Source organism: Palaemon carinicauda, chromosome 25 (genome assembly GCF_036898095.1).
Source record: "Palaemon carinicauda isolate YSFRI2023 chromosome 25, ASM3689809v2, whole genome shotgun sequence".
Lineage (NCBI taxonomy): Eukaryota > Metazoa > Arthropoda > Malacostraca > Decapoda > Palaemonidae > Palaemon > Palaemon carinicauda.
Genome location: NC_090749.1, coordinates 101,378,081 through 101,389,689, shown reverse-complemented (window position 1 = coordinate 101,389,689; position 11,609 = coordinate 101,378,081). Strand labels below are relative to the sequence as shown.

Here is an 11,609-nt window from a genome sequence, read left to right as displayed (position 1 = left end):
AAGTACGGTAACAACATTAGAATAAATATTTACTATATAAACTATAAAATCTTTTAAAAAAACAAGAGGAAGAGAAATTAGATAGAATAGTGTGCCCGAGTGCACCCTCAAGCAAGAGAACTCTAACTCTAGACATTGGAAGACCATGGTACAGAGATTATGGCACTACCCTAGAAGAGCTGCTTACCATAGCTAAAGAGTCTCTTCTACCTTTACCAAGAGGAAAGTAGCCACTGAACAATTATATTGCAGTAGTTAACCCCTTGGGTGAAGAAGAATTGTTTGGCAATCTCAGTGTTGTCAGTGTATGAGGACAGAGGAGAATCTGTAAAGAATAGGCCAGACTATTTCGCATATGTGTAGCCAAAGGGAAAGTGAACCGTCACCAGAGAGAAGGATCCAATGTAGCACTGTTTGGCCAATCAAAGGACCCCATAACTCTAGCGGTAGTATACCAACATAACATGTAAAGAGGAGGACATGTTACATGAAAGAAATGGAGAAATTATAAATCTTTTGTCACCTTAATCAAGAATATGGATTTATGTTATTTGATCTGTTGCATATATCATATTTTTAGTAATGATAATACCTCCAGAGGCCTTCAAATGCCCCTGAAAATCTTGAAAATCGTTTTCGGCACTGGGGGAGCTCCTGTGACGCCCACCAGGGACCTAGCGAGGAGCCGTCAGCCTGGTAGTTTAGTTATCTCAAGCATTGACATCAGAATGGATTGACGGCTCTGTCTCAAGTGACTGTGCACGTCTCGAACAGTGTAACTCGAGCTGACATAACTACGGCCTTGTTTGCCTTCACACACGTATGAAGACTCGAGCGTAGACACAGTTACTCGTTTGTTTACACTCACTGCATACGCTTACCTATGCTCACTTAATCATAGACAATCTCAACTTCGAGTGGTTAGCCTAACCTTATAATGAGATGAAAGTCAATTCGTTTACCCGGTCCACTAATCATCAGGGGAATTACGATCTAGTTAAATGAAGGATTTCCGTCGTTACCTGAAATACCGAATGACCTCAATGGTAAAATGTCCATCCATAATGGTTGAGTGTCAATTCGTTTACCCCAAAGCACAATGGTTGCAACCATCTTAATCTATCTACACTGCGCTGTGAAATCATGCTCAGAGCATTCTTGCCTGGGGATCAGTTATGCACCAAATCTCTTACTCTTCATTAACAGTCTACAGTAAAGGCTATTCATTATCAGCAAAGGCTGCGACAGGGCATTTTGCTACCGCGTAATGTCATAGCCTTAGAAATACCCCCGACTCGCAGTCCATGCGTTGACATATCGAACTTATTGAAAATGTCGTAGACTCGCAGTCATCCGTGGGTTGTCAGTTCGAGCCTCACTCGAGCCTGATAGTTTACACTCGTGTCTTCAACCTTACTGTCCTTACGAGCTAGGTATGGAGTGTGGATGGGAGCTAATAAGTCTACTTGCGAAGTAACCAGCAGCTATTGTTTGGCCTTCCCTAGTCAAAGCTTAGGTGAAGAAGGTTCTATGGGTCTGTTTATGGTTATTCTCTAGAACATTATCCTGTCTCTTGCTCCTACAACTTATGAGTGACCTCTAAGCCTAGTTAGGACCAGGCAAAGACATAAAATGCTACCAATGAAATGTTATGTTCTCCAGCTCAAAGCGGTAGTGATTCCTATCTGTCAATAAAGAACGTCTGGCGTTTACGATACTCCGTCGGTTCCTTGATGGCAAATTAGACATCTCTTACGCGTGGGAGCTGCATTGCCAAATTAAGTATTCCCACTCCCGTTGTGTGGTACCATGAAGCTAGCATAAGTTATACAACACAAATATCACAAATTTTAAGTAATTTGTATTTTTCCTAACAGTACTTACCTCGAACTACTTTCTTAGGAGTATCTGGGATCTCCTCCCTAACCGACCAAGAATTTTGCGTAGTTTCCCCTATCTCCGTTATCCCTTGTCGGGTCCCTCTGTGGCGGATGGGTATATGAAACCAGCATAAGTTATACAGCACAAATATAATTGGTTTCTAATTTTCCTCGCTAATTATTCAATGCCCTCCTAATTTCTTAACTTCTAACAACAATGAAATTAAATGTTTCGTCCTAAACGTGGCAGCGAAATTTTACAGTGCTGCCATTTTGTATCTCAGGTGTTAAGCTGACCTCAGGGCATTCACATGGAATGACCCTTGCTTCGACTAGGATTAAACCTCCTACTGGGAAAGGTTATCCTTACTTGTCCTCCATGTAGATACCAAAAAAAGGGGTAAATAGAAGGATATGCCTTCAAACACTCCAGAGGACATTTGGCAACATAGGGGACAAAGCCAAAATTAACATGAAGGAATCGATTGGGTATAACATCTTCAGTCTGACGCAAGGTAGGCTACTTGAACCTGTACCGCACATGTATCACGAATGCTCGTGCGGTTATCGCTCTCCCCTCGCACTAATAACCTGTTCGTACCTGTATCTGCTTGTATCGATCTGTTTGAATTTTTGTGACCTTCTTCTACTGAAACCGTTGTTATAAAAGCTCGCTGTCTGTTGAAATAAAGTTAGATATATTCACGAGAGTCTCTCGGTGCCTCGTGTAGAAGTTCGTGCACGAACTTCTACGCGAGGCACCGACTAACTCTCCCTATTAATGGTGGAATAATCTAATTTAGACTATTATGGGTACTATCCTAGGTCTCATCCTAATGATGTGATAGTCTGAAATAGCTTTTGACCACAGTAAAGAAAAAAAACTTATTTTGGGGGAAAAATAAAAGTAAATAGTAATGTCATGTATCATATATTTCTCTACACAACGAATCAGTTGTCACAGCACAACCACTGTAAACAGTAAGTCAATGTTACGAATATAAAAACAATGGATAAGACTCTCCTTAATCTAATAAATCAAGTTCCACGTTAAAATCTCTTTGGCTTTTAACTAAACAATGATCTTAATACTGGCTCGAATCAAAAGCCACACGGAGGCGTAAGGACACTTGACCTGAATCTCGCTGCGGAACACTCCGCAGATAAGAGCATTACCCGTCAGGAGGACGCATTTTAAGGAGATCGTACATTACCTAAGACTTAAGTACTTTCATATACATCACAGATGATAAACGAAGATTACACGAGTAAATGATATAACAACCATAAGTGAGAATCTATAAGTGAATTAAAAACGTTCGGTGATACGTCGAAACGTCGTCAGAGGACTCGACCGTATGTCACCGATGAAATACAGTAAAGGCGGGTTTACACGTTCGAATGTGTGAACATCACACGAACACGTTCGTCGAACTGTTCAAAGAAAGTCTGTTCTCGCCTGACTTTTGTGGGTGAGGCATTGTCCACAAACCTCATGCATCTGTGACTGACTCCACCTCTTCGAACAGTTTGGCAAGCAGGTTTGCCAACCCGGTTCGATAAACAGTTCGACCACGTAAGCCCCGTGTAACTGAGATAAAGTCTTTACAACAATATTTACAAGATAGCCTTAAAATTATCTTTATTTATGGATGAAGTTGAATGGGGAATTGCTTGATAGTAATTTGTACTCTGTGATTAAAAGGGATAGCAGCTGGAGGTGTGTAAAACTGACTGGAATCGGTACCTCTAAATAGGGGCAGATAAAGAAGAATCACAGTTTATCCAAGTGGTTTGGTGAATAGAAAAAATGTAGAACGATGAAGCTTGGCTCCAAGTATCCACATAAGTCTCTGGATGTTGGGATTTTGAAATGACTATAGAAACTAGTAAGTTTTAGAAAGTTAAAATATACCCGAATGAAACTAAATGAGCTGATATGATAACAATAATGATGAGTGGATGATAGTGATAAAATCTCTCTACAATGAGAGACATTACAATCTGATGATGACGTGAATGAGGTGGAATAAATTACATGTGATATAACTACGAGCTACGTTGCATCCCGAGGTTCTACACGCTAGAATTATACTGAACGATGACGTCCCCGGAGGCTTTCGAGTTTAGAGATGCCATGGACATTGTGGAAGCCACTGGAGGTATAGGATTGTCAATACCCTGAAGGCCAGACTTCTCCTTGGACAGGAGCATGTGGTACTCTCTCCTGAGAGAGGAGCTCTTGGGGCACCAGTCGGAGTTGGGCTTGAACGAGTTCTTCACGGCCTCCCACAGGCTTGACGACGTTCTGCGCTGGCGGACGACTTCGAGGATGAAGAAGATGGCAACCATGCTACAGGCGAAGACGGCCAGGATGATTCCGAAAGCTGTTGGGAAGATGGTTAGAGTTTAGTACATTCATAAACAAAAGACAATCGGTTCTTACTACTAACAAATGACACAGGTAATCTAAATGCAATATTTTGAATGTAAAATCAGTATTTAATATTAATATGTATTATTTTTTTTCTGGCTAGTCAACTCTTAAACATATTTGGGGTGTACAGGCAGTATTTACTATACACCAGTATGATTTTTTTCTGGATAGTCGCAAAGGAACACTTGCACTGCAATATTCATGAAATTACGAACAAAACATAAACCAGGTCAAACGCTTACCGTGGGCCCCAGGGCCAAATTCATAGCTCCCAACTTTAAGAGGCTTGGCCTCGACCTGACTGTAAATGAAAATGATCGTGATCAGAACAGGGATGAGGATCGCCCAGCAGAACTTCCAGTAGTAGCCCGTCTTGCGGTTCAACATGAATTCAATGTCGCGGCAGAAGTTGTTGATGCCGTACACCCAGTGGACGGCAGCCATTTCAAAGATGACCAGGATGAAGATGATGAAACCCTGTGAGGAAAGTGCGATGGTGAGTAAGATTATGCAGAATAGGCAGCATGGCTGTGAATACATTTGTTGCCACAGAAAACTATGTAGAAAATTTCAGTCTGGATTTACGGTAATGGACAGATTTCTTGTAAAATTAAAAGAAAATATCAGATGTGACACTACTGTACACAAGGTAAATAACTATCGATGCACAATATGCGCAAATGAAAGACAGTGAAATAGTGGTGACCGAATTACCAAACATTGGTAGCCCTGCTCTCAAGGTGCATACCAGGCCGGCCAACCCTCCCATACTATCTGTTGACTGAATGTTTATGATAGGCATCAGACAATAGTATTTTTACCTTGTGTACATGTATGACAGGACTAGCTAGTTATACTTACGCCTCCGTAATAGTTGATGAGTTCCAGGACAAACTGGCCTTGTGGAGTGACATAAAAGAGGCCGAGTAGGAAGCCCAAAATACAGACTACCAGGGTAACCAGCCACTTCTTGAAGCTAGGGAACTCGTCACAGATGATGGTGATAATGCAGCCGGTAAGGGCCGAGGCACTTCCAACACCGAGGGTGAACAACATCAAGAAGAACAGGACGGCAAAGAGCTGCGGCACGTACTGGAACCTGGCCAGGACGTCGGGGTAGCTGATGAAGGCGAGGGATGTGCCGCCGCTGCTGACGACGTCTTCGACCTTGACCCCCAAGAGCTCGGCCAGGTGACCCAAAATGGCAAAGGTAGTGAATCCTGCCAGGAGGGACGTGAGAGTGTCGGTGACTGATATGATGGCAGCGTCACGGTACACGTTGTGTCTGAAGGAGTTGTAGGATGAAAACATGATGATCGAGCCGAAGCCAACGGACAAGCTGAAGAAGGATTGATCGACAGCTGCGTACCAGACCTGCCAAAAGAAAGTAATGTTGGTTATATTGATTTGTTTCATAGTCTTTTGGTTGTGGGAATATCATTTAGTGGAAGCCTGTGGAGTGAGATAATGATTGTTTAGTTTTCAATTTAAAGTGTGTACGTTGATTACGATAATGACTGGCCAAACGAAAGAAATAAGCAAAGATTATATGAAAGAAAACTAAGTGAAAAGAATATAAATTCATATAACTGATACTAGCTGTCCTCATCAAATGATATGGCACAGAATTATGTCTACTTACGCCTGGTTCGAGGAGCTTCGACCATCTTGGAGTGATGAAGAAGAGAACCCCATTGAGAGATCCTGGAAGCGTTGCACCACGGATCAGCATGATGAACAGGACGACGTAAGGAAACAGTGCCGTGAAATAAGCAGCTTTGCCTGAGCTCTGGACTCCCTTTGCCATGACGAGGAAGAGGATGACCCACGAAAACAACAGGCAGAGAGAGAGGCGCCACTCCGGTGCGGTGAGGCCGTTGGCGAGTCCATTGGGATCCAACTGGAGGACTTCTTTTCTGTTTATTGAAAGGATATTTTGAGTTTACGTAGAATATTATTGTTATTATTATTATTATTATCATTATTATTATGTCAAACACATCTGTGACCAACCATAAAAATATACAAACAAACAAATAACAGAAAAGGAGAGGAGAAATTAAATACTTACATGAAATAGTCTTCAGCTGAAGTGACCAGGCTAGTAGCGTTGACGTTTTGAGATACCGCTACCAGGCTGGAATTCTTGGTGTAATCTACGCATAAAGCAGTGGACCAATTTCCGCACAGCGACCAAGGAAGCGTGCTGCTGAACGAGGCGAAAAAGTAGTACACGGTGAGGCCCATGAGAGACACGTAGTACGTGACAACAGCCCACGTAGCAATTGCCTGGCCAAATCCGACACCTGGGGAGAGGAAGGGAAGAGTTAGTTGAGATTTTAACCTTGATCTAAAGAAATAGTACTGAGTAACTAATGATTTTTATAAAAAAAGAAGAAAAACTTGATGTAAGTGCTAAGAGACATCCACAGACGGTGGTTCAGAATAGAACTTTTCAGAGATAACTAGACCCTACATTCAGAATTGAATTAAAGATATCTGGGCAGCTCCTAACGGAAGGACAATCCTGTCAATCCTTAGAGTTGAGCAGCGAAGAATTCAGAGATGACTTTACTCAATTTCTTTTAATGAGGCGCATTTGCACAGACTCGCAGCGGTGCCCTTTTAGCTCGGAAAAGTTTCCTGCTATATGATTGGTTAGAATTATCTTGTCCAACCAATCCACGATCAGGAAACTTTTCCCAGCGAAAAGGGCACCGCTGCGAGTCGGTGTTAATCTGCCTCACCACATTCAGAATTTAGTCGAGGATAGCCAAACGACATCTGACGTTAAGGCAATCACGTCGATCCTCGCGAGGAATCCCTAAAATAATCCTCGTAAGGTCCTCACCTCTAAAGGCCGGCGAGATGTCCCACACCCTGACGGACCCGGCGGAGGCGAACTGCCCCATGCAGAGCTCCATGTAGTAGAGGGGCTTCCCTATGAACATCAGGACCAGGATGTACGGGATGAGGAAGGCGCCGCCTCCGTTCTCGAGGGCGACGAAGGGGAATCGCCACACGTTGCCCAGGCCGACGGACATGGCCACGCACGACAGGAGGAACTCCATGGGGCTTCCCCACTGCTGCCGGGCTCCTTCTTCGTCGTCTTCATCCTGAAGGAGAGGATGAGGAGGATGTTTGGTTATATTATTATTATTATTATTATTATTATTATTATTATCATTATCAATTGTATTTATTATCAATGTTTTTATAAAGATTTTCATCATGTTTGTTGCGGTAAACAAATATATTATTATTATTATTATTATTATTATTATTATTATTATTATTATCAATGTTTTTATAAATATTTTTTTCATGTTTGTTTGGCTAAACATATTATTATTATTATTATTATTATTATTATTATTATTATTATTATTATTATTATTATTATTATTATGTCCTGCAAATTACTATAGTAATAATAATAATAATAATAATAATAATAATAATATATTTCCCACATATCAAAAATACCAGTTATACAAACGGAAAAAAGTCAAAGTTTCCCGTAGGAGTGGATAGGAAATAGTTCATGATACGCCCAAGGGCGCTTTCCCTTACCTGAGGCTGTGGGGCGGCTCCTTCAACTTTCACCTCAACGACGGGCTCCTGTGGAGACTTTTGTCCTTCGGGAGAAACGCCTCCGTTTATATGTCCCTGTAATAACAGATAGATTATTATAAATCTTCTACTGTATATAATACAGTTAAGATTATATATATCACATTATATCTACGGTAATTTATATAAAAAAGTATATATATTAATTGTTTACCTCGCCTTTCCAAAACATAACTTTCGATATGACATTGTGCAATGGAGACTTCATTTTTTTTCACTCGTAGGTTTAGATATATATATTAATCCAGTCACAATTGAATGTTCACTTAGTAGATGAAATCCAGTGGGTTGTGTTGATTAAGTCTTTGCAATAAGACGACTGATGGAAATTTCAGGGACGCGCTTATATATAGCTATTCTTATGGCGCAATGTTGGGGTTGCCAGCTATGCTATTATGTACTCAAATTTTTTACCTAAGAAACGGTATTTTTAGGTGATAAAGTAATCCTAGATGAGATAAATAAGCAATTTAATCATATTTATTGAAGGATGGAATATATAATGAATGATAATTAATATAAAGCAAATATAAATGAGAAAGAAGCAATGTTGGCATCGCGTGTTTCCATATTTCGGCGGAAGATGACGATTACAGGTAAAGTCCCGGATGACGTCATCGAACTTCCAGGCTTCTTCACTGTGAGATCACAACAGATGTCTGGTTTTCCCACAATTCCCAATTCCATTATTCCCACATCTGTCTCCTTCCAGTGAACGGAAACTTCCATGACGGTTAATTTGCAAAAAACGGTTTTGTAATACAGAACGGTTTTGGGGTTTTATAATTATCTCTTGTTGGGATAGGCCTACGTGATCTCAAGATCACGAAATATCATCTTCGTATCAGCCTCGAGTTATGAAAATTACTATAATGATTAATAATTAAGTGATATTATTAATATTTATAAATTTTATATAATTTATAGTTTTATAAATTACTTATTGCCTTACAGAACCAAACCCGAAAACGCTATTTCATTAAAAATAATGATAGGCCTAGGCGTAATTTCTTTAGATCTACCGTTATGGAAAATAGCTTCGAGTAATACAGATATTAATATTTATATATTATATATCATTTAGAAGTTATTAAGCCCCTAATATTTATATATCTTACTCGCCACATCGAAATATGGCCGATGTTACGATAAACATCATGATGTGCCTATGAATCCAGCTCATAGCTCTGGTAATCCAAAATTAGTAATGCTTCTCTCTAAAAACAGGTTTTTAGAAAGACATTCCTTAAGTATTGACTCAAACCTCCTCTTGCTATTAGTTCTTTCCATGATTTAACGAATGAGTCATTTAATATGTAAAGTTTACCAGCCTTGATAATGTGGTTTTCTTTACGGTATAAATAGACCGAGGGAACATTCTTTCTTTGTGATGAGAGAGAGAGAGAGAGGAGAGAGAGAGAGAGAGAGAGAGAGAGAGAGAGAGAGAGAGAGAGAGAGAGAGAGAGAGAGAGTGTAGTACGTGTGCGCGGTTCATAAAATCTACATTAATGCTCGTCAGGTGATTAAAATCTAACGACAATTGTCTGGTTTAAACTTTGAATTTGAATTTATCTTATTATTATTATTATTATTATTATTATTATTATTATTATTATTATTATTATTATTATTATTATTATTATTATTATTATTAAATGCTTTTCCCATGGGTAATGATAATGTCCAGAAGATTATACAAAATAAGGAAAACATTCTTATGCTTAGGTGTGGCTTGCCCACAATAGGAAAGTTTGTATCCTATTCAGGATTCCTGACATCCTACGCTAGGGTTAACGAACTCAGGCATTTGAATTATGGATTATCTCAATAATTTCCTATAAATAGACTTATATGCGAACCTCGACGAGATGAAAAAACACCAGGATACGAAACTGAAGCCGAATCCAGTCGCGATCAAGCGTTCGAACGCCTTCGTTCCACAGTAGCGAAAAAGCCTCATTAGAAAAGGCATAAGCGAGGTTCCTATAAGCTGCCCAAATAAGCGGGGCGGGGGGGGGGGGGGTGACAAGCCTTAAAATCCGGTTTAAACTGGTTCGTGGTGGCAAATTCGAATGCATTGTGTCTCTTTGTTGGACTGCATCGACTTTAGAATAGAAAAATGGACGCTGGTTGAGTACATTCTCTTAGAGAGAGAGAGAGAGAGAGAGAGAGAGAGAGAGAGAGAGAGAGAGAGAGAGAGAGAGAGAATCTTATCCCATTTTGAATACATTTTTCTAATTCTTTAAGGCCAAAACCTTCATTTTTTAACTGTTGTAGCCTACTCTTTGTGGAACACGTAGGCAAAAATGAAATTCTGAAGCATTCACACTAACCTCAGGCCACATTTAACACTATTGCCGCTTACACCAGACCCCTTTTACCATATCTTACTTATCTGTTAAGTAAATGGGCCAAAATTAACGCAAATACTTATAAATACTTAAGCAGATATTAGAGAAAATAAGATGAATGAAGATATAAAGATAGAATAGGCCTAAGCATTTGAATTTTGTTAGGCTTTATGGTCACCCATCCAAGAAATGATTAAGGTCATTTAAAGCCAGTAAGGTCACCCTTCCACTGGCTGACCATAGTCAAATGATGAAAGGAGACAGAGGAAGAAATGGTACAAATGTGGTAGAAGGCCAATAAGTGGTTATTATTATTATTATTATTATTATTATTATTATTATTATTATTATTATTATTATTATTATTAGCTAAGCTACATCCCTAGTTGGAAAAGCAAGATGCTATAAGCCCAAGAGCTCCAACAGGGAAAAATAGCCCAGCGAGGAAAGGAAATAAGGAAATACATATACATGGGGTTATCTCAGGGGTCAAATATAGATATATTTGGTCATTTCAGGGGTCAAATATAGATGCATGGGGTCAGTGACCTATTCTGACCTGACTATTGATAATCATTTTGAAAACAGTGACCTATTCTGACCTGTCCTTTTCAAAGCAAGGTCATAGTCGTAATAGGTATATGGGGGTTATATCAGGGGTCAAATAGAGATACAAGGGGTCATTTCAAGGGTCAAATAGAGATACATGGGGTCATTTCAAGGGTCAAATAAAGATACAAGGGGTCACCTAAAAGGTCAAATAATAGATACAAGGGGTCATTTCAAGGGTTAAATAGAGATACAAGGGGTTATTTCAAGGGTCAAATAAAGATACAAGGGGTCACCTAAAAGGTCAAATAGAGATACAAGGGGTCATTTCAAGGGTCAAATAAAGATACAAGGGGTCAAATAAAGATACAAGGGGTCACCTAAAAGGTCAAATAATAGATACAAGGGGTCATTTCAAGGGTCAAATAGAGATACAAGGGGTTATTTCAAGGGTCAAATAATAGATAGAAAGGGTCACCTAGGTCAAATATACAGAACTGTGTTTGGTAAACACCGTAAATATTTGTCAACAAATTCACAGACCACTCAAGCCCGCTTCCGGTCATGTTGAAATTGAAGAAGAAGAAATTAAAAATAATGACGTTAATGAAGAAAAAAATTATGAATGATAAATTTTTGACGCGTGGAAAAATACTATACGTCAAAGGAAATGTGTTTTTTTTCTACCAATAGGAAAAAATATTTGGATATGTAGAGTGTATATGGAAAAACTTCAATAGTGAAAAATTTATTGAAGCG

The 11,609-nt window shown here is 39.5% G+C and overlaps 1 protein-coding gene across 1 annotated transcript; it reads right to left on the bottom strand.

Moving 5' to 3' along the window:
• Positions 1-2,795: 2,795 nt before the first annotated feature.
• On the bottom strand, positions 2,796-8,277 carry LOC137618740 (sodium-dependent nutrient amino acid transporter 1-like). The gene is made up of 8 exons (XM_068348910.1): positions 8,105-8,277; positions 7,891-7,986; positions 7,169-7,433; positions 6,389-6,623; positions 5,960-6,233; positions 5,179-5,691; positions 4,560-4,794; positions 2,796-4,267 (listed from the first exon to the last, which is right to left on the bottom strand). Exons 1-8 carry the CDS (start codon positions 8,156-8,158, stop codon positions 3,957-3,959), a joined length of 1,983 nt encoding a protein of 660 aa, XP_068205011.1. The 5' UTR covers positions 8,159-8,277; the 3' UTR covers positions 2,796-3,956.
• Positions 8,278-11,609: the final 3,332 nt, after the last annotated feature.